General features: G+C 36.7%; 1 protein-coding gene across 8 annotated transcripts in view; it reads left to right on the top strand.

Moving 5' to 3' along the window:
• The window catches only part of LOC127842757 (cilia- and flagella-associated protein 46-like), a 152,665-nt gene that overhangs the window by 59,901 nt on the left and 64,853 nt on the right, over positions 1-27,911 (top strand). For all 8 annotated transcript variants that reach the window (XM_052372466.1, XM_052372465.1, XM_052372464.1 and 5 more), the window contains 5 exons: positions 1,522-1,597; positions 16,307-16,324; positions 18,689-18,796; positions 19,687-19,846; positions 25,111-25,143. In XM_052372466.1, the coding sequence (XP_052228426.1) occupies positions 1,522-1,597; positions 16,307-16,324; positions 18,689-18,796; positions 19,687-19,846; positions 25,111-25,143 (395 nt within the window). The remainder of the gene's footprint in view (positions 1-1,521; positions 1,598-16,306; positions 16,325-18,688; positions 18,797-19,686; positions 19,847-25,110; positions 25,144-27,911) is intronic.

Genomic DNA, 27,911 nt, shown 5'->3' with positions numbered 1-27,911 from the left:
TACAGTGTGCTAGCCGGTTAATCAGTGACGACACATTGTGCTTTTATGGAAGTTTACACCCAGTTTAAGCCCAGTTTTCCCATAAGAAGACTTAAAACTACTACTTGGTAGCCTAAAATTAGTGTGTGTGTTTTTTTTTATTTTGTGTTTTTTTTGCTCTGAGCGCAATTTAGAAATCCATCCAAGCCATATCACATGAAGAAGCACAATGGTCAAATTTGGGGTTAAAATTCAGCCCCATTCCTAATGTCAAAAATAATAAGTGAAACCTCACTTTTAAGACCATCTGTGGGACTTTTGAAAAGTGGTCTTAATAGTGAGGTGGTCTTAATGCTGAGTGCTCATGAATTTTGATGGACAAATAATACAAATGGTAAATATTGAATGAACTAAAATCTTTTGTGCATGCTAAGTGACAATAAATTAAAACATTGTACAAACATGGTATTTCACTCGTTTTAAGTAAGAGGTGTCTCGCTGGTGAGCCTCATATAAGACTCTTTACTTGAAGAAACAGTCAACTGTTGTTTGCTTAGCAGAGCTTTATACTTTAACCACCTGTTTGCCAATGCTTTCCTGTAATTTTCCACATTCAAATGCTCAAGATTCCATATCTTAGGATATCCGCTACATTAAAATCTAATAAAGCAGATAAATGTCCAACTATTTAATAACAGAACGGAGCCCAGAAAATAATGTTTTGGAGGGACAGAATTTTTTTTTTATAAAACTTGAAAATTAATCCACCTGCGCCTTTCCAATACCGAATAAATCAGCAAACTGCTATTGAAATGTCTAATTACTCCCTTTGATTTAATAAATATTTTCTTTTAAACTCAGCTCTTTTCCTTTTTGCTTATCCATTTTGAATAATGATATGGCATACAGGTTGGTTTTTTATCCATCACCAGTGTGTGTGGCGATCATTGAAATATAGAAAGAAAACTCCAGGACTCAAAAATGGTGGTTGTCATAGCGAGCTGGTCATTATGATGGGATGGTCATAAGGTGAACTGTATATTTTTCCCAAATGAAAGCCTAAAATTCAATAGAAGATTTTAAAAAATATGTATATTACGCTATTTTGCATAATTTTATTTTAAAACATTAACTGATTTTAGATTAAATATTTCCATATTTAAATGGTTCGAGCCATGCTATTTTCATGATTCTGTTAAAACAGAGCAGTTTATTTGATCTTTATCAGGTTAGTGTTGAATCACTTCATTTGACCTTTATCAGGTTAGTATTCAGTCACTTAAGTAGACCTTAATCAGGTTAGTGTTTAAGCACTTTTTTTACCTTTATCAGGTTAGTGTTCAAACACTTTATTTGACCTTTATCAGGTTCGTGTTTAATTACTCTATTTTACCTTGATTAGGTAAGTTTTCAATCACATTATTTGACCTTGAGCAGGTTAATGTTCAATCACTTGATTTGACCTTGATTAGGTAAGAATTCAAGCACTTTATTTGACATTTGTCAGGTTAGTTTTAAAACTTTTAATCTGACCTTTATCAGGTTAGTGTTCAAGCACAGAGTGATGACAAAAGCTAAACTGGGTCGCAGTGTGGCCATGGATATTCAAAAGTTCAAGGTCAGTGTGTGTTGTTATGGCAATATATTTTTGTTTTTCATGATTTATGCTTTTAACGGCCAATTAACAAGTTTATGCAACAATATTCTTAACAACTGTCAAAATATACCGTAACAAATGAATTCAGATAGATGCTACAATAATAAAAACAAAGTTGCTTTTCTATTCAATTTATGTATATATTTTAACACTAATTATTATAGTATATTGATTTGAATGATTTGTTTAAATGTTGTTATTTTTCATGTTAAGCTTGACTATTTATCAAATAGTTCAAGCTATACTACTCATCCATTTGTAGACATCTGCTTCAGGGTCATGCTTTTAAGCAGAGCAAATATAACTTCACTTGCTAGCCTAAAATGAGGTCACATACCACGTAATATGGACGCCAGATATTCAAATAAAACTTAACAGATGTGTCAGGTCAAATTGAAGGTCAACATTACTAAAAATAGGAAAACCGTTTCAGCTAATTGACTAATTATGGATGGAGGTTTTGCTTTGAAATTGTTGTGTAGGTAGCTTACCTGCAGACTTTGCATGTGAGTGCATAGTTTGTTTCAAATGAAATTAAATCTATAGGTTAAATGGAATGACCACTTTTCTTGTTGTTTCTTTATTTCGGGTATAATTCTGTATGGCATTATATGAATACTACAGGCATTCCTCATCAAATTTGTCTTCGGAGTCATTATGTCAGCTGAGTGACAGAAAATGCACTTTATACATTTAAAAGCGGGAAAATAGTCGAGCAAGCTGTTTTGGGACAGCTCTTGTCAAATCTATAATTTTTAAACATACAATTTGAACGTATAGAATGAGCTTCGATACATGAATTCTGATCGATCTCCGAAGAGAAAGGTTTGTGAATGCACATGTTTACTGCTTTACCATTGAAACACAGTTTGTGGGGGGAAGGCACATTGACATCAATTTTTCCTTTGAAAATACATTTCAAGCAGTTTACATTTTGAAGATTGCCTTAGCAGGGTTTTGGGTTGCTGGAAAAATTCCACATTTTTTTGTCAATTACAGCCATGTAAATATTTAAGCTTCACATTTGTGGATGGTATTTGAGTTGCTTGTTCGGTGTCTTATGCACCAAAATTACACGTCTATCGTATGATATTAGCCTTGCCGTGAGAAAACATGGCTTAATGCATGTGCTTGAATTGTTGTCCCAGATAAGCCTGTATGGTCCACATCTGCTGATCATGGAGAAAACTTTCTGCTTTTATAGAATTGAATGCAATGTTTGTTTTGAGGAAGTCTCTTTTAAACAAATATCAAGTTGAGGGGGAATTTGTCATCCCTGAAAAGCCTGTGCAGCCTGCACAGGCTAGTCTGAGACAACACCTTACGCACATGATAGAGGCCCTATTTTCCCAAAATAAGGCTCATATGAAAGGTTTGATAAACTCGGCAAACTCAAATTGTGTATGAGAATAAAGTCACCTATGTAAATTTTCACATAATGTGACGAGAGATTTGTGATTGAAGAGAAACCTAAACAATAGAATAGTTTAATAGTTGTTTACAGACTACAGTGGATAGATATATACTTTGTTCAGTTTGCTTTGAATACACATTGAACATATTGATTCAGTAATTAATATTTTCTGATTCAACATTGTCTTTTACTGCCTCCTTCTGTTGGTGTAGGATGAACTGGTAAGGTGTTGTTTGTTGCAAGTACACACCATATTTCAAACCAGGTTTTCATGCCCTGAAAGTCCTAGTTATTAGATTGTTGTTGGGGGGAGCAGAGGTCAATGTCTTCAAGAGGGGTTTTTTGGTTGATAACTTTAGTTATAAACCAATTTTAATGAAACTTAGGATATAGCAAGTTTTTAGCTTTGGAATGTATTTGGGGCATGTTTGGTCAAGGTCAAGGTTACTAAAAAAAGTTTCTGCTCAAGTTAACTCAAGTTTGAATGAAGGTATTGCACTGGAATTCTTGTGCATTGCTTAAATGCAGACCTTGCATGAGAGTCCCTATTGGGTTAATTAGGTCAAGGTCGCTGTTACTGGAAATAGAAAAAAAGTTTGCTGCAAAATAACTTAAACATTGATGAATGTTGTACTAAATTTGTATCAATGTAGCTTACATGTATACATAGCTTGGGATTCCATTTAGGGCCAGTGTTTTTATTGTGAATGTCACTGTTTCTAAAAATAGAAAACTGTTAAAACTTAAATTAGGGTACTGATCTTAAATTTTATGTTGTAATCTTACATGTTGACCTAGCTTTGGATTGCACAATTATTTTAATGCATTTAATTACAAAATGGTTGAAAACCTGGTTTTGATTGGTGTTCATGTTTCTTGTTAGATATTCCAATGATTGCAATTCCATTCAGAGTAGCTGCTTGCACATCATCCAATATTATTGTATTGTTTTGTTTGATCGTTATACCCCGACAAATAAAGTGTGAAAGGGTATATTGGAGTCACTGTGTCGGCGTATTTGCTAGTTTGTATGCCAGTTTGTTCACATCAAATATTATAATTTGTTGGAGCAATCTGCTTTTGTCTTTTGCATGCAATTTTATTGAGACTTCTGTCGGGACACACAAATCTGCCAAGTTTCGTAGCTCTTGCACACATACTCGGAGATGATGTGTGTCATCACCATGAAGTGTAAATGTGCAAAGCATATTTTAATGCCCAATAATCCATACATTCAAAGCACAATTTTAATGAAAGCCACTTTTTTCGTGTCCAATTATTATAACATTTATGGCACTATTTTATGCTCAATGATCCATCAAGGCACTATTTTTATGCCCAATTATCCATACATTCAAGGCATTATTTTCATGCCAAATGACCCATACATTCATGTATTATTTGACAAAGCAAGTGTCATGCTCTATGATCCATCAAGACACTATTTTCATGCCCAATTATACATACATTCAAGGCATTATTTTCATGCCTAATGGCCCATACATTCAAGACTCTAACATTCATACATTCAATGCTCTATTTTGATGACCAATGATACATACATTCAAGACTCTATTTTCATGCCCAATGCCCAATACATTAAAGGCTCTATTTTCATGCCCAATGACCCATACATTCAAGACTCTATTTTCATGCCCAATGACCCATACATTCAAGGCTGTATTTTGATGCCCAATGACCCATACACTCAAGGCTGTATTTTCATGCCCAATGACCCATACATTCAAAGCTGTATTTTCATGCCCAATGACCCACATTCAAGACTGTATTTTCATGCCCAATGACCCATACATTCAAGACTGTATTTTCATGCCCAATGACCCATACATTCAGGGCTGTATTTTCATGCCCAATGACCCATACATTCAAGGCTGTATTTTCATGCCCAATGACCCATACATTCATGAGTTATTTGATAAAGCAATTGTCATGCACAATCATTAAACAAGGCACTATTTTCATGCCCAATGATACATACAGTCAAGGCTCTATTTTCATGCCCAATTACACAAAACATTTAAGGCCATATTTTCTTGATCCATCCATTCATGCGTTATTTGCCCTTAAACTTAGTCATGGGCATGCAGTTGCATAAAATGTTATTAGTTTCTGGTTCCAACTATTTTTACATTTTGATGCCATTAAGTTAAAAGTATGTCATCACAATCTTGTGGAGATGTGCAGGACACTGTTCATGTCTCGTGATCAACTTATTCCTGAGTTATTTGCTCTTGAACATAGAAGGCGAAGCGTTGCAAGGGTATTATTCACGTTTGTGTCAAAGATCTATTTTTAGCTCACCTGAGCACAACGTGCTCATGGTGAGCTTTTGTGATCGCCTTTTGTCCGTCGTCCGTCGTGCGTTGTCTGTTGTGCGACGTCAACATTTGCCTTGTTCAATCTCTAGAGTTCACTCTCCACATTTATTGTCCAATCTTCATGAAATTTGGTCAGAAGATTGGTTTCAATGATATCTTGGATGAGTTCGAAAATGGTCACGTTTGCTTGAAAAACATGGCTGCCAAGGGGAGGGGCATTTTTCCTTATATGGCTATAGTAAAATCTTGTTAACACTCTAGAGGCCACATTTATTGTCTGATCTTCATGAAACTTGTTCAGGAGATTCATCCCAATAATATCTTGGACAAGTTTGAAAATGATGCCGGTTGGTTGAAAAACATGGCCGCCAGCGGGCGGTTATTTTCCTTAAATGGCTTTAGTAAAACCTTGTTAACACTCTAGAGGCCACATTTATCTCCAGATCTTCATGAAATTTGGTCAGAGGATTGGTTTCAATGATATCTTGGATGAGTTCGAAAATGGTTACGTTTGCTTTAAAAAACATGGCTGCCAAGGGGAGGGGCATTTTTCCTTATATGGCTATATATGGCTATAGTAAAATCTTGTTAACACTCTAGAGGCCACATTTATTGTCTGATCTTCATGAAACTTTGTCAGAAGATCATCCCAATAATATCTTGGAGGAGTTTGAAAATGATGCCGGTTGGTTGAAAAACATGGCCGCCAGCGGGCGGTTATTTTCCTTAAATGGCTTTAGTAAAACCTTGTTAACACTCTAGAGGCCACATTTATCTCCAGATCTTCATGAAATTTGGTCAGAGGATTGGTTTCAATGATATCTTGGATGAGTTCGAAAATGGTTATGTTTGCCTGAAAAACATGGCTGCCAAGGGGAGGGGCATTTTTCCTTATATGGCTTTATATGGCTATAGTAAAATCTTGTTAACACTCTAGAGGCCACATTTATTGTCTGATCTTCATGAAACTTGGTCAGAAGATTCATCCCAATAATATCTTGGAAGAGTTCGAAAATGATGGCGGTTGGTTGAAAAACATGGCCGCCAGCGGGCGGTTATTTTCCTTAAATGGCAGTAGTAAAACCTTGTTAACACTCTAGAGGCCACATTTATCTCCAGATCTTCATGAAATTTGGTCAGAGGATTGGTTTCAATGATATCTTGGATGAGTTCGAAAATGGTTACGTTTGCTTGAAAAACATGGCTGCCAAGGGGCGGGGCATTTTTCCTTATATGGCTATATATGGCTATAGTAAAATCTTGTTAACACTCTAGAGGCCACATTTATTGTCCGATCTTCATGAAACTTGGTCAGAAGATTCATCCTAATAATATCTTGGACGAGTTCGAAAATGATGCCGGTTGGTTGAAAAACATGGCCGCCAGCGAGCGATTATTTTCCTTAAATGGCTATAGTAAAACCTTGTTTACACTCTAGAGGCCACATTTATTGCCCAATCTTGATGAAATATGGTCAGAAGATTTGTCTTAACGATATCTTGGATGAGTTTGAAAACGGTAACGTATGCTTGAATAACATGGCCGCAAAGGGGCGGGACATTTTTCCTTATGTGGCTATATAAGACTATAGTAAAATCTTGTTAACACTCTAGAGGCCACATTTATAGTCCGATCTTCATGAAACTCGGTCAGAAGATTCATCCCAATAATATCTTGGACGAGTTCAAAAATGATGCAGGTTGATTGAAAACCATGGCCACCACAGGTATGGGGCTATTTTCCTTATATGGCTATAGTAAAACCTTGTTAACACTCTAGAGGTCACATTTATTTTCCGATCATCATGAAACTTGGTCAGAAGATTTGTCCCAATGATATCTTGGATGAGTTCGAAAATGGTTTTGGTTGCTTTAAAAGCATGGCCACCAGGGGCGGGGCATTTTTCCTTATATGGCTATATATGGGTATAGTAAAACCTTGTTAACACTCTTGAGGCCACATTTATTGTCCAATCTTCATGAAATTTGGTCAGAAGATTGGACTCAATGATATCTTGGATGAGTTTGAAAATAATTATGTTTGCTTGAAAAAAATGGCTTCCAAGGGGCGGGGCATTTTTCCTTATATGGCTATAGTAAAATCTTGTTAAAACTCTAGAGGCCACATTTACTGTCCGATCTTCATTAAACTTGGTCAGAAGATTCATCCCGATAATATCTTGGATGAGTTCAAAAATGATGCCGAGGGTTGAAAAACATGGCTGCCAGAGGGTTGGGCATGTTTCCTTATATGGCTATAGTAAAACCTTGTTAACACTCTAGAGGTCACATTTATTTTCTGATCTTCGTGAAACTTGGTCATAAGATTTGTCCCAATAATATTTTGTTATCTCAGGTGAGCAACTTTGGACCTTTCAGGCCCTCTTGTTTTATCGTTTGCCTGTGCTTAATTATTTTTTCATTTTCAATTTTTACTGGCTAGATTTTTCCCATGTAAGGCTTTATTGTTTGATCTATTGCTAATTTGGATTTATTGCTCTGAGCATGAAAATATGCCATGAGAAAAATGAAGAATTGTAGATATTCTGCTGCAGTTTTTTTCCTATTTTCCCACTAATGGCATTTATACATATATCAAACACATATAAGCCACTTCATATAAAATGGGTGATATGCAGTAACTGCTTATCAGACCACAAAAACTTGAGTGACTTTCCGTATGGCTCATATCAAATTCAATTTTATTGATTTTCTTACAATTTAATGCCAGATTTATTGCTGTATTGAACTTCTGCGATTTTGTTCAAAATATTGATTATTGGGGAAGATGATCTTTGACATCACATACAAATGATGATCATAAGTAGCACTTTATATTAACATTTTTAATGTGTATGTGCTCAAGAAGTTGTGGTTATACAGTACAGCCAACGCAGAACAAACATAATCCTCAGTCACGCCACGGCCAGAGCGTTAGTACTCGGCGGCCGCATCATGTGTTCACGCGGCTTATCTCCGAGGCACGCGGCATCGATCCGCGAAATGACGCCGAGTCTGTATTAACCTCTCGTAATTTCGCGGCATAAATCCGCCGCATACGTATGCGGCTGATTGAGAGCAAAGATATACACCTACATGTACATTTGTGTAGCATTGAAACGCTACTTTCATAGTTATTATTTTTATGTTTTAATAAGTGGCTATGATTTTTATATGATGCTTTATAGACTATTTATATAATATCACGGTCTCAAATATATTCAACATGTAATGCGCCTTAACAAATTATCTTTGAATTAATTACGCGTAGCTGTAAATTTTTTGTTCAATTCTCAAATGATCATGATTCAATTTGTAATCCGAAACACGCTTCAGAATTTTAATTTTTAATGCGACATTAACAATTAATTTCTAGCATCAAATAAACAGTGCTTTATCCTTTTTTCTCAATAAAAAGCGCGCACAAATTATGCAGACGTGTAGAACGTCGCATGGAAAGTGTGGGTGTACTTTGTGTTGTATAAAAACATGAACATCACGTCAGGCAATTTACGCGTGTTCAGTGGAAACAAAAAACGCCCCAATTGGACGTTAATTCATCACATCTTTAAAAAGAAACAAATGCCAAAATTTATTTGACACTTGAGAAAAATGGTGAATGTTTGTATTTCTTGATATTCCTGAGAACTTTTATTGTAAATATTTACCAGAATTTGCTTTAAAACTGGAATAAACCGGATTATCGGGTAATGAGTAGCGACGGGAAAAATAGTAAGTACATGCAGTAATAGATACATTAAATTAATTATGATTTTAAATATTATTACAATTGTTCTTTTAAAATTTATTCATTAATAAATTATTTTAATTTAATTCATTTTTAAAAGATTTTTATTTTATGATGCGCATAGACTCGGTGTCATATCGCCGATCGCGTCTTGCCTTGGCGGACTGATGCGAAGCATTGTGGCGAAATGCGACGTGCTGCCGCATGCTGACGCAGCTTCAACAGTTGACTCGGCATCGACTCGCTGCTCCTTAACTCCACAGATCGCAAAATATGTTTGATCCGAGTTGGCTGTACTGTACCATTAGAAAACAAAAACTTTTTGTGATAGATCACAAGGTTCTATGATCAAAAGGTTCTGGAGGTTTAAACCCCTGATTTGATGAAGGTTTAATCCCCTGATTTGATGGAGGTTTAATCCCCTGATTTGATGGAGGTTTAATCCCCTGATTTAATGGAGGTTTAATCCCCTGATTTGATGGAGGTTTAATCCCCTTATTTGATGGAGGTTTAAACCCCTGATTTGATGGGGGTTTAATCCCCTGATTTGATACTGTTTCAGACTGATCTTCAGGTTGGTAGTGTACAATTCATTTTAACCAGTATTTTTGCTTAGATAGCGGTAGATGAAATGACAGTTGTGGAAAGTCAGTTCTTTACCGTGGTGTTCAACTTTTCAGCAATGCTTACATTTTGTCAATTTTGATAAAAAGCTAAATGTGAACCACTCTTCAAGTTAAAACTGAGCCACGCTCTGGGAAAACTGAACTTGTGTGCGTAGTGTAGCAGATTTAGCATGTATTCTGAAATGGCATAGTGTTGTCCCAGATTTAGCATGTATTCTGAACTGGCGTAGTGTTGTCACAGATTTAGCATGTATTCTGAACTGGCGTAGTGTTGTCCCAGATTTAGCATGTATTCTGAAATGGCATAGTAATGTCCCAGATTTAGCATGTATTCTGAAATGGCGTAGTGTTGTCCCAGATTTAGCATGTATTCTGAACTGGCGTAGTGTTGTCCCAGATTTAGCATGTATTCTGAACTGGCGTAGTGTTGTCCAAGATTTAGCATGTATTCTGAAATGGCGTAGTGTTGTCCCAGATTTAGCATGTATTCTGAACTGGCGTAGTGTTGTCCCAGATTTAGCATGTATTCTGAACTGGCGTAGTGTTGTCCCAGATTTAGCATGTATTCTGAACTGGCGTAGTGTTGTCCCAGATTTAGCATGTATTCTGAACTAGTGTAGTGTTGTCCCAGATTTAGCATGTATTCTGAACTGGCATAGTGTTGTCCCAGATTTAGCATGTATTCTGAACTGGCGTAGTGTTGTCCCAGATTTAGCATGTATTAAGCATGTATTCTAAACTGGCATAGTGTTGTCCCAGATTTAGCATGTATTCTGAACTGGCGTAGTGTTGTCCGAGATTTAGCATGTATTCTGAACTGGCATAGTGTTGTCCCAGATTTAGCATGTATTCTGAACTGGCGTAGTGTTGTCCCAGATTTAGCATGTATTCTGAACTGGCATAGTGTTGTCCCAGATTTAGCATGTATTCTGATCTGGAGTAGTGTTGTCCCAGATTTAGCATGTATTCTGAACTGGCGTAGTGTTGTCCGAGATTTAGCATGTATTAAGCATGTATTCTGAACTGGCGTAGTGTTGTCCCAGATTTAGCATGTATTATGAACTGGCATAGTGTTGTCCCAGATTTAGCATGTATTCTGAACTGGCGTAGTGTTGTCCCAGATTTAGCATGTATTCTGAAATGGCGTAGTGTTGTAACAGATTTAGCATGTATTCTGAACTGGCATAGTGTTGTCCCAGATTTAGCATGTATTCTGAACTGGCGTAGTGTTGTCCCAGATTTAGCATGTATTCTGAACTGGTGTAGTGTTGTCCCAGATTTAGCATGTATTCTGAACTGGCGTAGTGTTGTCCCAGATTTAGCATGTATTCTGAACTGGTGTAGTGTTGTCCCAGATTTAGCATGTATTCTGAACTGGCATAGTGTTGTCCCAGATTTAGCATATATTCTGAACTGGCGTAGTGTTGTCCCAGATTTAGCATGTATGAAGCATGTATTCTGAACTGGCGTAGTGTTGTCCCAGATTTAGCATGTATTCTGAACTGGCATAGTGTTTTCCCAGATTTAGCATGTATTCTGAACTGGCATAGTGTTGTCCCAGATTTAGCATGTATTCTGAACTGGCATAGTGTTGTCCCAGATTTAGCATGTATTAAGCATGTATTCTGAACTGGCGTAGTGTTGTCCCAGATTTAGCATGTATTCTGAACTGGTGTAGTGTTGTCCCAGATTTAGCATGTATTCTGAACTGGCGTAGTGTTGTCCCAGATTTAGCATGTATTCTGAACTGGTGTAGTGTTGTCCCAGATTTAGCATGTATTCTGAACTGGCATGGTGTTGTCCCAGATTTAGAATGTATTCTGAACTGGCGTAGTGTTGTCCGAGATTAAGCATGTATTAAGCATGTATTCTGAACTGGCGTAGTGTTGTCCCAGATTTAGCATGTATTCTGAAATGGCGTAGTGTTGTCCCAGATTTAGCATGTATTCTGAACTGGTGTAGTGTTGTCCCAGATTTAGCATGTATTCTGAACTGGCATAGTGTTGTCCCAGATTTAGCATGTATTCTGAACTGGCGTAGTGTTGTCCCAGATTTAGCATGTATTCTGAACTGGCGTAGTGTTGTCCCAGATTTAGCATGTATTCTGAAATGGCGTAGTGTTGTCCCAGATTTAGCATGTATTCTGAAGTGGCGTAGTGTTGTCCCAGATTTAGCATGTATTCTGAACTGGCGTAGTGTTGTCCCAGATTTAGCATGTATTCTGAACTGGCGTAGTGTTGTCCCAGATTTAGCATGTATTCTGAACACTAGTAGTGTTGTCCCAGATTTAGCATATATTCTGAACTGGCGTAGTGTTGTCCCAGATATAGCATGTATTTAGCATGTATTCTGAACTGGCGTAGTGTTGTCCCAGATTTAGCATGTATTCTGAACTGGCGTAGTGTTGTCCCAGATTTAGCATGTATTCTGAACTGGCGTAGTGTTGTCCCAGATTTAGCATGTATTCTGAAATGGCGTAGTGTTGTCCCAGATTTAGCATGTATTCTGAACTGGCGTAGTGTTGTCCCAGATTTAGCATGTATTCTGAACTGGCGTAGTGTTGTCCCAGATTTAGCATGTATTCTGAACTGGCATAGTGTTGTCCCAGATTTAGCATGTATTCTGAACTAGTGTAGTGTTGTCCCAGATTTAGCATGTATTCTGAACTGGCGTAGTGTTGTCCCAGATTTAGCATGTATTCTGAACTGGCGTAGTGTTGTCCCAGATTTAGCATGTATTAAGCATGTATTCTAAACTGGCGTAGTGTTGTCCCAGATTTAGCATGTATTCTGAACTGGCATAGTGTTGTCCCAGATTTAGCATGTATTCTGATCTGGAGTAGTGTTGTCCCAGATTTAGCATGTATTCTGAACTGGCGTAGTGTTGTCCGAGATTTAGCATGTATTAAGCATGTATTCTGAACTGGCGTAGTGTTGTCCCAGATTTAGCATGTATTATGAACTGGCATAGTGTTGTCCCAGATTTAGCATGTATTCTGAACTGGCGTAGTGTTGTCCCAGATTTAGCATGTATTCTGAAATGGCGTAGTGTTGTCCCAGATTTAGCATGTATTCTGAACTGGCATAGTGTTGTCCCAGATTTAGCATGTATTCTGAACTGGCGTAGTGTTGTCCCAGATTTAGCATGTATTCTGAACTGGTGTAGTGTTGTCCCAGATTTAGCATGTATTCTGAACTGGCGTAGTGTTGTCCCAGATTTAGCATGTATTCTGAACTGGTGTAGTGTTGTCCGAGATTTAGCATGTATTCTGAACTGGCATAGTGTTGTCCCAGATTTAGCATATATTCTGAACTGGCGTAGTGTTGTCCCAGATTTAGCATGTATGAAGCATGTATTCTGAACTGGCGTAGTGTTGTCCCAGATTTAGCATGTATTCTGAACTGGCATAGTGTTGTCCCAGATTTAGCATGTATTCTGAACTGGCATAGTGTTGTCCCAGATTTAGCATGTATTCTGAACTGGCGTAGTGTTGTCCGAGATTTAGCATGTATTAAGCATGTATGCAGAACTGGCGTAGTGTTGTCCCAGATTTAGCATGTATTCTGAAATGGCGTAGTGTTGTCCCAGATTTAGCATGTATTCTAAACTGGCGTAGTGTTGTCCCAGATTTAGCATGTATTCTGAACTGGCGTAGTGTTGTCGCAGATTTAGCATGTATTCTGAACTGGCGTAGTGTTGTCCCAGATTTAGCATGTATTCTGAACTGGCGTAGTGTTGTCCCAGATTTAGCATGTATTCTGAAATGGCGTAGTGTTGTCCCAGATTTAGCATGTATTCTGAACTGGCGTAGTGTTGTCCCAGATTTAGCATGTATTCTGAACTGGCATAGTGTTGTCCCAGATTTAGCATGTATTCTGAACTGGCATAGTGTTGTCCCAGATTTAGCATGTATTCTGAACTGGCATAGTGTTGTCCCAGATTTAGCATGTATTCTGAACTGGAGTAGTGTTGTCCCAGATTTAGCATGTATTCTGAACTGGCATAGTGTTGTCCCAGATTTAGCATGTATTCTGAACTGGCGTAGTGTTGTCCCAGATTTAGCATATATTCTGAACTGGTTTAGTGTTATCCCAGATTTAGCATGTATTCTGAACTGGTGTAGTGTTGTCCCAGATTTAGCATGTATTCTGCACAGGCTAGTCAGGGATGACACTTTCCGCTTAAACTGGATATTTTTTAAGAAGGGACTTCCTAAAACCATAAATATCATAACGTGGAAAGTTTCTTCCCTGACAGGCTAATCTGGGACAACACTCACATGCATTAAGCCCAATTTTCCCAGAACGAGGCTTAATCTTTATCGTAGACTGAACTTTCTTCGGCAACTGGCTGTTTACTTGTATTTGATAGCTGTTAAATAGCAATGTCAGTATGATATTGTTGTGTATAAATGTTAGAAATAAACGCCATACAGCCATGTAGAATTATATTATTTTTCTGTTTAGAGTAATTATCAGTCCTCTTTTGGTTTAGCCCTCTATCTGTCCAAACGAACAAATAGATACTTACGTGTCTTAATGAATCAAAGGATCGCATTATGCAACATTACAAGTCAGATAAGGGCAATATGCATGTAGCGCATATATTTTTAATTGATAGGGGTTTTCATCTGATGGAAAGGGTACTCCTGTAAAAAGAAAAAGAGTATTGAGCCTTATGGAGCCAGTGCAGCTCCAATGTGAAAATGGAATGAGAATCTGTGCAGTCTGGTCAGGAGCTACCCTGTCTGGTAATGAGACCACGAAACCTTGCTTGACTGAACTAAGGACACTCACTGCAGGGCAATTCCTGACCAGACAGCGCAGATGCGTATTCCATTTTCATATTGGGCAGCTCAAGAGGTGGTGTTCAGTCTAAGGCAGCTTTCTATGTGCAGTGATCAGTCTCTGTGAGCCACCTTGTTAGTCTATGTGCAGTGATCAGTCTCTGTGAGCCACCTTGTTAGTCTATGTGCAGTGATCAGTCTCTGTGAGCCACCTTGTTAGTTCTATAAACATTATCTAGTAAGGATTTTCTAAGTTTGCATTAGGGGGCACAACCGATGGGGATACAATGCCTGACACAAATAACTGATCACGATTGCATGGACAATTGACTTATTCCTTTCCCACTCATAAGCAAAGTGAAGGTTAAATGATGTGCCCAATGTTTAATAGAGACATACAAATATTCCAATTTCTGTTAATTGTTGTTGACTACAAGCTGTTTGGGAGCACGCCCTTATTTTATTATGAGCTGTTATAAGAGAAACTGGTCTTAATGCATGTGCGTAAAGTGTTGTCCCGGATTAGCCAGTGCAGTCATCACAGGCTAATCAGGGATGACACTTTCTGCCTAGACTGGAATTTTGTTTAAAGGAGACTTCAGTTAAACGAAAATTTAATAAAAGCAGAAAGTATCATCTCTGATAAGCCTGTGTGAACTGAGCAGACTGAATGTACGCACACACATTAAGCCCTGTTTTATCAGAGCACAGCTCTTATGATTTGCTTTGTTGGGATACTATTGTTGTTAGTGAAACATTCATAGGCTTATTGTAATGTTTTTGTGTGTATTTCACCAATATCGTTATCACATAGATGATGTATATTGCTCATCACATGGTTTCACTTTCTTTTAACTCTGTTGCTATCATTATTTATTTTCATGTTGAACTTCTATTCTCTATCTTCTAAGAATTAGCTTTTATCAGAAGTATCAGAAATGTTGTTGGATTACTTATTTTAGAAGTTAGCATCATAGATTTATACCAGTTATTCAAATTATTTAGATTATCAGACGACATTTCCTATAGTAAGTACATTTGTATGATCAATTCTAATTAGATGTATATTATCCTAGCTCTGAGAAAAAAGGGCCTAATGCATGTGTGTAAAGTATAGTTGCAGACAAGCATATGACTTGCAGACTGCACAGTCTAATCTGGAACGATCCTTTATGCACATGTATTAAGCACCGTTTTCATGCAGTGTACGGCTCATAGACTAGCCGTTTTGCAGACCTCTGAGAACGTGATACTGATCAAGGACCCAGCTTATATACCGAAACAGATGTATAGAATTGTTATATGACAGTCCCCGCAGATTTAAATGATTTAATTTAAAACCAATTAGAAGTATTTTGTTGCAAATGTTTACTTTGTGTGGATGTATTACTCAGCTTCTTGCAACCATCAATAAGTGATGTCAAAAATGTGTATGCCAAATAGTAATTGAGTCTTGTTCTAAGAAAGCTGGGCTTAATGCATGTGCATAAAGTGTCGTCCCAGATTACAGATTGCAGTCCACACAGGCTAATCAAGGACGACACTTTCCGCCTTAATTGGATTTTTGCTAAGAAGAGATTTCATTTTAAACGAAAAATGTCATAAAAGCAGAAAGTGTCATCCCTGCTTAGGTCCGCACAGGCTAATCTGGGACCACACTTTACACACATGCATTTAGCCCAATTTTCTCAGAACTCAGACACAATTAGTCTGTCTGTTATGCTAACCTGTTTTTTGTCTATTGCACAATACTTTCAGTTCTTACTGGTATCACAGGTATGCATCTGTTTATTTTTATGGTTATTTTCTTCTTGTTGTTGTGATATCAAAGTTCTTGGAAATTACAATTGTAAGGCTCATATTTATTTATATATTGCGCCAAATTAATGGACAGAAGTACATTTAGCGTACTAGATGTACTTGCCACAATATTCCGAAAGCATTAAATTATAGAGTATTCACTTAATAATAAAATAACACAAGTTGATTGAGTAATTAAGTTGAGCAAACAAATATCCAAACACAATGTATTAAGCATTTTTTTTTCTAAAACTTTTCATATAGTTTGACAAATTTCATTCTTTTGTTTTGGAAGCCATTTTTATGACCTTTAGGAAAAATTGCAACGCAATTCTGAATTCCCTGTCTCAGCCATAACTTAACCATATATTGACTGATTTTAAAATAACTTGACACAAATGCAAACCATCATAAGAGAACATTCCCGAGTAGCAAGTGTGTTCCTACTCCAAAGTTCAAGGTCAAACTTAGAGGTAAAAGGTCAAATTTTTGCAATTAAACAGCTTGAAAATTCCTGTCATAATCATAACTTTTCCATATAATGACTGATTTTTAAAGAAGATGGCACAAGTGCAAATCATCATAGGACAACATATGACATGTATTACTCATCTCCGTACCTCAATGGTCAAAGTTGCCCTAAGAGTTCAAAGGTCAAATTGAGCCAACAAAGAGTTTGTCCAGACTGTTACTTTGTCTTTAATCTTGCTATTAAAAAAAAAACTTAACCATTCGTCATATGACCACCATGAGGAAACGGAATATGGAATGTTGTGTGTTTCATCTCCATTACTCAAAGGTCAAGGTCAGCTTTATAGGTCAAAGGTGATAGTGGCAAACAAAGTAATTTCTGAAATGTTCATTTGTCTTTCATCTTTCTAGTTAAAAAAATTTACAAAACAATAACACTAAGAGAAGACTTATTATCACGTGTCACCCGTCTCATGACCATAAAAGTCAATGTCACACTTTAAGAGGTCAAAAGTGACAGTTGACTATAAAATAGCTTGTTTTTACTCAAAGAGGAGTTATGAGAAGAAAGTGAACTATGTGAGCATCCATAGGCTTAGGACACTTGATTTGATTAGTAGTGGAAAATATATTAGTTGCAACAACTGCAAAGGTGTATATTGAAAATTATATCTATAGCACTTTATATAGACCAACCAAGTGACTGTGAAACAGCCAATCAGAATTTAGAATCGTTTAGGGTTTATAATATTGTAACATACAAGTAGATATCACATGTGTTGGCTTGGCTGTCAGTCTCTTCAACTTGAAGGACTGACTTAAGGTTCAGGTTTTAATTGATTGAACCATGTTTATAGAATTTTATAATTGCCATGTGTCATTTTGCACTATTTGAGAAGTTATCATTGTCTTGTTTTGTCTAGCGAGGTATTTATATATTTAATTCAGTTTTTAGAAGTGTTTCATATTTCAGTATAACATGTAAAATGGTTGACATAATTAATTATTCTTTATTATTGAATTGCAAGTCTTTTTACAAAGTTTGCAATGCCTTACATACACAATTAATGATTTTGTCATTGTTAACTATCAATAACAAAACTGCAGTAATTTTAACCAAATATACATCTGTAACTTTCATCGTTCCGCTAAAGTCATAATTACCCCTTTGTTGCATCACTCAAGGAGATTGACATCATTTCTATAGGATGCAGCTGCTGTCAGCTTTGTAAGGCAAGACGGCATTGATCTGATTTCTATAGGATGCAGCTGCTGTCAGCTTTGTAAGGCAAGACGGCATTGATCTGATTTCTATAGGATGCAGCTGCTGTCAGCTTTGTAAGGCAAGACAGCATTGATCTGATAAGCCACGTTCTGGGAATACTGGGCTCAGCTCATATGCGTAATGTTGCGTAATGTGTTTTCCCAGATAAGCCTGTGCCATCTGCACATGCTAGTCAAGAACGACATTTTCTGCTTTTATTGAAATTTTCATTAAAAATAAGTCTCTTAAATCCAGTTTAGACGTTAAGTGCCTTCCCTGGTCAGCCTGTGCAATCTGCACATGCTAATCAGGAACGACACTTTTTGCTTGTATTGATTTTTTTCTTTTCAAGGAAGACCTCTTACTAAACAAAAATTCAGTGAAGGCGGAAATTGTTGTCCTTAATTAGCCTGGCATAGCTCACAGGCTTATCTGGGACATCACTTTATACGCACATGCAAAAACCCCAGTTTTCTCAGAACGGGTCTCTTATACTGACTTTTGTGAGAGTTTTGCTTAGAAATGCAAACCCACATTGATCTAACACTGAACTTTGATGCACACCCACATTGATCTAACACTGAACTTTGATGCACTCTCTGCAGGATGAAAGTGAGGATTATGTGGCCCACATGTGGCGCCGTGTCGCGCTCATGTCCCGTGAGACGGCAGAGCAGCTCCTGTCCTACCAGAATGCAATCGAGGCTCTCAATGTAAGACACAGTGATTTGTTTTTGTCACTTTTGGTAGAGGGCATGTACCCTTTAGTTTAAACATACTTATTTTACCTCAATTTCTATGAAATCCTAAAGCATTTTGCATAATGCCGTTTCCTTTGTAGTACCAGTACTTGGTGTCTTTGTGGGAGACCTGAAGAATCCTCCCACAGTGACAATAGAACCTGTTACCTCTTTGTCGCAAGGCAGACACCATATCCCCTTTGCCATGGCAACATCTTTTCTTGTATATGTCCCCTTTTGATTTGGAATGAAGAGAATGTATTAAAATTAGTTTTGCAGGCTGTCAATCTACACCTATATTCCTTTACTTTGACTTGCAATCCCATATCTTGGAAAGAATTATTTTATTTCTTATATTTTACTACAGTCCAAAAAATGATTTCCAAACTTTTGCCATTTCTGGTAGTTGTAACATTTGACATTGGTCAGTGAATAACAGGAACCTGTATGTTGAAATGTTTCTTGATCACTTCATGCAATCAGACTTACATACAATACAACTAAGGATCCAGCTCTGCAGTGTCCGATGGTTTGTAATTAAAGGGACTTGTTCAGACTTAAGGCATTTAATTAAAGTGTGTAAGTGATTGAAAACAATTGTCCCCAGCAGGGCTAAAATCAGTCCTTTGGATTTTAAGTAGAGTTGTATATTTTGTATTATTTTATACTTGAGTGTGCACAGACTAATCAGGGGCGACACTTTAAGCCTTAACTTGATTTGACCAAGAAAAGACTTCCTTATAACAAAAAAATACCATAAAGGGGGAAAGTGTTGTCCTAGCTTAGCCTTTGCAGTACGCACAGGCTCATCTGGGAAGACACTTTAGGCACATGCATTATATTATTTCCTTCATCCCACACAGAGTGAGAGCAATGAATGGCTGAAGGTGGACCTGTTATTTGAGTTTGCCCAGTGGTTGTGTGTGAAGGATTTCCCCGTAGATGACAGTATAGACCAGGTGGAGTGGGCAGTCACCATCCTGCTCAACATGCAGACACGCATCCACGCACGCAGGGAACATGGTATGTACAGGGACATGTACAGAGCATCCTTAGAATCCAATTACTGTAAAATCATTATATACTTCTGAATTAAATTCCTTTTTATGCTCTCCCCCCAAAAAAATTGGGGGAGCATATAGTCGCCGCTTTGTCTGTCCGTGAGTGTGTCTTTCCGTGTGTCCGTCCGTCCGTGCACAATTTTTGTCCGGGCTATTTCTCAGCAATTAATGATCGGAATTCAATGAAACTTTATGGGAAGCTTCACTGCCAAGAGGAGATGTGCATATGATCAGCCGGTTCTGGTTGGATGTTTTTTCACAGAGTTATGGTCCTTTGAATTTTTCCATTAACTGTACATAAAGTGCAATTCTTGTCCGGGCTATTTCTAAGCAACTAATGACCGGAATTCAATGAAACTTTATGGGAAGCTTCACTACCAAGTGGAGATGTGCATATTATCAGCGGGTTCTAGTCAGATGATTTTTCACAGAGTTATGACCCTTTGAAATTTTCCATTATCTGTACATATAGTGCAATTCTTGTCCGGGCTATTTCTCAGCAACTAATGACCGGAATTCAATGAAACTTTATGGGAAGCTTCACTAACAAAAGGACATGTGCATATTATCAGCCAGTTCTGGTCGGATGATTTTTCACAAACTTATGACCCTTTGAAATTTTCCATTAACTGTACATATAGTGCAATTCTTGTCCGGGCTATTTCTCAGCAACTAATGACTGGAATTCAATGAAACTTTACGGGAAGATTCACTACCAAGAGGAGATGTGCATATTATCAGCCAGCCTTGTAGGATGAACTTGCACAGAGTTATGGCCCTTTGAAATTTTCCATTGTACATATAGTGCAATTCTTGTCTGAGCTATTTCGCAGTAACTTATTACGGGAATTCAATGAAACTTTATGGGAAGCTTCACTACCAACAGGAGATGTGCATATTATCAGCCGGTTATGGTCGGATGATTTTTCACAGAGTTATGGCCCTTTGAAATTTTCTATAAACTGTACATATAGTGCAATTCTTGTCCGGGCTATTTCTCTCCAACTACTGACTGGAATTCAATGAAGCTTTATGGGAAGCTTAACTACCTTGAGGAGATTCGCATGCTATTTGTGGGTTCTGGTTAGATGATTTATTTAGAGAGTTATGGCCCTTTGAAATTTTTAAGTTGCTAAACCATCCATCGTATTATTTTGTCCAGAGTTATGCCCCTCAAGTCGTTTCCATTTATCTGAATATACAGTGCAATATTGTGACAAAAAAAACTTTGGGGAGCATCACCCGTCTCCAACGGTTTCTTGTTATATTGTTTTTGCCCTGTTTGCTTGTTGGTTTGTCCGGTCAAACTTTAACATTGGCCATAACTTTTGTAATATTGAAGATAGCAACTTGATATTCGGCATGCATGTGTATCTCATGGAACTGCACATTTTGAGTGGTGAAAGGTCAAGGTCATCCTTCAAGGTCAAAGGTCAAATATATGGGGACAAACTTTAACATTGGCCATAACTTTTTCAATATTGAAGATAGCAACTTGATATTTGTCATGCATGTGTATCTCATGGAACTGCACATTTTGAGTGGTGAAAGGTCAAGGTAAAGGTCATCCTTCAAGGTCAAAGGTCAAATATATGGGAGGACATAGTGTTTCACAAACACATCTTGTTTTCTCTAAAAATGACATTTGTGGACACATGAATTGGTGGATATCAGATTTTGGAAAAGACAAAGAGGAGTTTGCTTTAGTAATTTTCGATGTGCTTGTTTTAAATTTGTTGATCCTTCAACCCCCAAAATCTAAGAAAATTATTGTCCTAGAAGTAAAAATTATTTTACTGTATCCATGACTGATCATATCCGAATGTACAAAGGTTATTTATTTTGTTTACAAAAATCATAGTTTTGTTTTAATAATTATAGTTGATGTGATTACAAATGGCTCAGCTTGGTTTGTACCCACAGATATGTTAGTTCTTCTAAAGAATCTAGGAAATTCCAGTTTAAGTCTGTTTACAAATTTTGACTTGTCCAATAAGAATTTTGTTTTGCCAATCACGGAGTTTCTACTTAAGTGGTAAACAAAAACCTGCACAATATCTCTCCTAAATTTTATGAGTTGTTCTATAAAACTTTGAAACTTTGACAATTTCCTTCTAACAGCTGCACAACTTGGTAAGTGTGGGTTGGTATTTGGAGCATATACACAGAATTTTTGTAGAGAGTATTATGTGAGCCTCGCTCTGGGAAAAAGGGGCTTAATGCGTGTGCATAAAGTGTCCTTTACAGATAAGCCTGTTAAGTCTGCATAGCCTAATCAGGGGCAACACTTTCAGCCTAAATTGGACTTAATTATTAAAAGAGACTTTCTTTCGACAAAATACACCATGAAAGCAGAGTGTTGTCCGTGATAAGGCTGTCTAGACTGTACAGGCTAATTTGGTAAGAAACGTTACGCATATGCGTTAAGCCCAGTTTTCCCAGAATGAGGCTCATATTAGTAGTGTAACCTGGCACTGTAGATACACTCTGTCACAGTATGCTAGGATGTCATGCAGTATAAAAGTTTGATAGTACCCCACTTCTTATCGTGTCACTCTTGATGCACTTTGTCACAGTGTGGACATATGCCAGGCAGTTTCCTTATATAGGAACTGAAATGCTTTTCTGTTATCCCACTTCATCTGTAGTTCAGCATTACCATATATGAACACTGTTTCCCTCTTAAACTGTACAGACACCCACATTTTTTTACTGTCTTGTTTTGCCTAAATAAATACTTTTAGACTTACTTATGTTATGCTTTCCGGTGGTTTATAGAGAAATATCAGGGAATTAAAACTGATAATTCACTGTTTCAAACAGTACAAAATTAGAAGCGAACATTTTCGATAATTTTCACTGTTATACTGTGAAATGACGTCGTTTTCATGACGTTACAACGTCATTATTTCAACAATATATAAAAGAAGGGATCATTTATAAGCATAAAATAAAAACAAAATGTGTTGTATTACATAGAATATTCACTCATGGTCATGGAAAAAATTTACTTTCACTGGTGGCTGTGCCACTCGTGTAAATATTATTTCCTTTGATCACTCATGAATTAAAAACAATTATCCACCAAATCCAACAAATATCCTCTATACATGTGTATATGTAAAATCTATATTCTTTTAATTTTGCACAAACATAATACACGTTTAAAAGTTTGAGTAACTATAATATGTTGTTTGTTAAGTGGTATCACTGTGTCATGCAGTGTCACCATATAGGAACTCTGTCACAGTATGCTCTTTTCATGCTGTATCACTTTATAGGAACTCTGTCACAGTATATTCATATGTCATGCTGTATCACTTTATAGGAACTCTGTCACAGTATGCTCTTAGCTCATGCTGTATCACTACATGTATATAGGAACTCCGTCACAGTATTCTCTTACGTCATGCTGTTTCACAATATAGGAACTCTGTCACAGTATGCTCTTAGTTCATGCTGTATCACTACATAGATACTCTGTCAAAGTATGCTCTTAGCTCATGCTGTATCACTAAATAGGAACTCTGTCACAGTATACTCATATGTCATGCTGTATCACCATATAGGAACTCTGTCACAGTATGCTCTTAGCTCATGCTGTATCACTAAATAGGAACTCTGTCACAGTATGCTCTTAGCTCATGCTGTATCACTATATAGGAACTCTGTCACAGTATGCTCTTATGTCATCCTGTATTACTTTATAGGAACTCTGTCACAGTATGCTCTTAGCTCATGCTGTATCACTTTATAGGAACTCCATCACAGTATGCTCTTATGTCATCCTGTATCACGTTATAGGAACTCTGTCACAGAATGCTCTTAGCTCATGCTGTATCACTATATAGGAACTCTGTCACAGTATACTCTTATGTCATACTGTATCACTTTATAGGAACTCCGTCACAGAATACTCTAATGTTATGCTGTATCACTTTATAGGAACTCTGTCACAGTAAACTCTTATATGTCATGCTGTATCATTTTATATGAACTCTGTCACAGTATGCTCTTAGCTCAAGCTGTATCACTGTATAGGAACTCTGTCACAGTATGCTCTTATGTCATGCTGTATCAATTTATATGAACTCTGTCACAGTATACTCTTATATGTAATGCAGTATCTTTGTATATGAACTCTGTCACAGTATGCTCATAAGTCATGCTGTATCACTTTATAGGAACTCTGTCACAGTATGCTCTTACGTCATGCTGTTTCACTTTATAGGAACTCTGTCACAGTATGATCTTAGGTCATACTGTATCACTTTAAAAGAAATCTCTCACAGTATAATCTTATGTCATGCTGTTTCACTTTAAAGGAACTCTGTCACAGTATGCTCTTATGTCATGCTGTATCACTTTATAGGAACTCTGTCACAGTATACTCTTATATGTCATGCTGTATCACTATATAGGAATTCTGTCTTAATATGCTCTTATGTCATGCTGTATCACTTTATAGGAACTCTGTCACAGTATACTCTTATATGTCATGCTGTATCACTTTAAAGGAACTCTGTCACAGTATGCTCTTATGTCATGCTGTATCACCATATAGGAACTCTGTCACAGTATTCTCCTATGTCATGCTGTATCACTTTATATGAACTCTGTCACAGTATACTCTTATATGTCATGCTGTGTTACTATATAGAAAAATCTTGAACAGTCAATACACACAGTCACTGTATGCTGTTGTATTTTACATTCCCATTGTGGACTAATTGTCATTTTAATCATATATTTGCAAATTATATCACATGACACACATGTTTTTTTCAAAATGAATTAGTAAAAACATAAGTAAAAATGTATGAGAGAGTATACAACTAGTAATTTTCATGTTTCAAATTTATCATTTACTGTGTTTTAAATAAATATAATTTTAATGTATATTTTTTCTGCCATGAATGTTAACAATTTTCTTTATTATCAAAATTAAAAAATGAAGACCCTTTCACAATTCGATTTAATTTTGTCAACTGGTCGAAGTTTTTAATTCTATTTTAATTTTTATTGCTCTGTTGCACCACTCTTCATTTAACAAAAAATCCTGTAAAACAAACAACATAAAATTGTTGGACATTTATAACATAAGAACCACACTATTTCTTCAGTTGGTCTTATGAATATTTAGGATTTTGCATAGAGATGACATACACGTGATATGATTTTGTAAAGTATTTATTTTCACATTCAGATTTCTTCTGTGTGTTTTAGTTCAAACAGTTGAACAAAAGGATGTTCATTTTGGTAAAAACAAGTTTGGTTTTTGGGTTTTAATGTTAAGTTTTGGTGGAATAATATATTTGTTTTGACTTCACTGAACAGTTATGGTCTTTTTACTTTACAACCGATGTCTATTTTTTATATAGAATTGTACATCCCTATATGTAGCATTTTAAAGGGCTGCAGAAGTTTTGTGGTTTTGGGTTTTCTTAGCTAAGCAATATATAATAATTGTTTTTTGTTGTGTTATGTAAAATGCTTATAATTTCATTTTTAGCGAGGCTGTTTTCAGAGAAAACCCGTGCTATTGTCATAGCCAGCTCGTCGTCCGCTGTAGGCGTTGTGCTCAAACCTTAACATCGGCCATAACTTTTTAAATATTAAAGATAGCACCTTGATATTTGGCATGCATGTGTATCTCATGGAGCTGCACATTTTGAGTGGTAAAAGTTCAAGGTGAACATCATCCTTAAAGGTCTAGGGTCGAAAAAACAAAGTCAAGGGAAGTAATAAGCTTTAAATGGACATAGTTATCTGACCTGCCCACATATATATTTTTGTTAAATAAATCAAAGCGGCGCAGTAGGAGGCATTGTGTTTCTGACAAACACATTGTGGTAAAAGGTCAAGGTCAAGGTCATCCTTTACGGTCTATGGTAAAAAATACAGACTTATGGGAAGTAATAAGCTTTAAAAAGGGAGAAAATTATTCAAAATTGAACATAGCCACTTTATGTATTTGGCATGCATGTGTATCTTATGGAGCTGCACATTTTGAGTTGTGAATCTACAGTCACGGTAGTGGCTTTTAATTATTTGCTACTAAAAATAGAGATTTGTTACAGACAATAATTTTCAAGGGAAGTAATTTATATAATTTTAAATCTCATATTATATATTTCCTTACCAATAATTGAAGTTCTTTTCACAGTTACTGTACAGATTTATTATTTTGATTATTTATAACCCAAATGATTGATTTGTCAAAGTTTTTTTTAAATGATATAAATATAATATCTTTGATGTTCATTACATACCTGAGGACTTATGTCCATACATACATGATCAACTCTGACTATGATCTCTTTTAAACCACAGGCATTGGTTGTCAGTGATGTCTGACATGGTTTAGATAGGACAAAATTCGAGGGAAGTAATAACCTTCAGGGGAAGGTGATTTCTATACCTGCCAAATGATATTTCTATGTGGCGCAGGCAGTAGGGGGCATTGTGTTTCTCTTAAAAAAAAAAATTCGGACAAGCTTTCGCAGCTGAGCGTGGCACCCGTTATGCAGTCCTCTTGTTAGACTTTGGTACAAAAAGTGTCTATATCACTAACTGTGGTATTGAAACTTGGGTAAATTTAGCTATGTCTGTAAGGTTTTGGATTCCGGTATTCTGATACATGTTTTAGCCTCACACTTGGAAAATAGGGTTAAATGCATGTGCATAAAGTGTTATCCCAGATTAGCCTGTGCAGTCTGTGCAGGTTAATAAGGGATGACACTTTCTGCTTAAATTGGATTATTGCTGAGAGATACCTCCATCAATAAAAAATAAGCAGAAAGTGTTGACACATATGCATAAACCCTGTATTGCCAGAGCAAGGCTCATTTGTTTGTTAATTATTAATAGAAGAAATGATTGTATATTCTTTATTTATGTTAATTCTAGTCAGCCATGATATATGCAAATTTCTTGCAAATTTGTTTAGGTCACCTGAGCACCAAGCACTCAAGGTGAATTCATGTGATCTCTCTTTGTCAGAGGTAATGCTGTGTGCATATACCACTTCTGGCATATTGCCATTCTAGAAGCAACTTCTTTTGCTCTATCAGGATGAAACTTGGTCAGAGTGTTCATCTTTACAATATCTAGGCCTTGTTTGAATCTGAGTCATGTGAGTCTAAACAAGAGCACCAGTCACATAGTAGAAAAACATTGTTACCATTGTAGAAGCCATATTTTTGCCACAATATTAATAAAACTAGGCGATATCAGTAGGCAAAGTTTGAACCTTGGTTGAGTGCATCACATCAGATCTGAAGAAAACCTTGTAACAGCTCTAAAAGCCACATTTATGACTCAATCTTGATGAAACTTAGTCAGAATCATGTCTTGACAATAGCTATGCCACATTTGCATCTGGGTCACTGGGACACGTGTGTTTTAAAACTAGGTTACCATGTTCAATCTTAGGGAAAACTTCATTACCACTCTAGAAACCACATTCATGGCTCAACCTTTATTGGCCAAAATGTTCATCTTGACAATTAAAGACCAAGCTTGAATCTGATGTATGTGTGTCCGAAATCTAAGTCACCAGGTTGATTCTTTGAAAACCCACATTAACACTCTAGAAGCCACACTTATGTCTGAATGTTTATCTTGACAATATCAAGGCCATGTTAGAATCTGTGTGAAGTGGAGTAAAAATCTGCATCACTTTGTTAAGTCTTTTACAATTGATATGTATTGAACTCATGTGAGCGCTTCAGGGCCAACAGGTCCATTTTGTTTTGTTTGTAATGTTGGTACATGCATATTTAAGCTGATAATAGCTGACATACTTGTTAATATGTAACACAAGCAATTTCTTTTTTTTCATTTGGTGCATTTTAACCTTTGTTGTGTTACATACACAATGTATCTGACAATTTGAGCATCACTTTTGGAAAACAGGGCTTAATGGATATGTCAAAAGGTCGTCCCAGATTATCCAAAGCAGTCTGCACAGGGACAACATTTTGCACTTGTATGAATTTTTTGTTTGATGTAAGTTTCTTTTAAGT

Source organism: Dreissena polymorpha, chromosome 8 (genome assembly GCF_020536995.1).
Source record: "Dreissena polymorpha isolate Duluth1 chromosome 8, UMN_Dpol_1.0, whole genome shotgun sequence".
Lineage (NCBI taxonomy): Eukaryota > Metazoa > Mollusca > Bivalvia > Myida > Dreissenidae > Dreissena > Dreissena polymorpha.
This window is presented reverse-complemented; position numbering and strand designations above follow the sequence as displayed.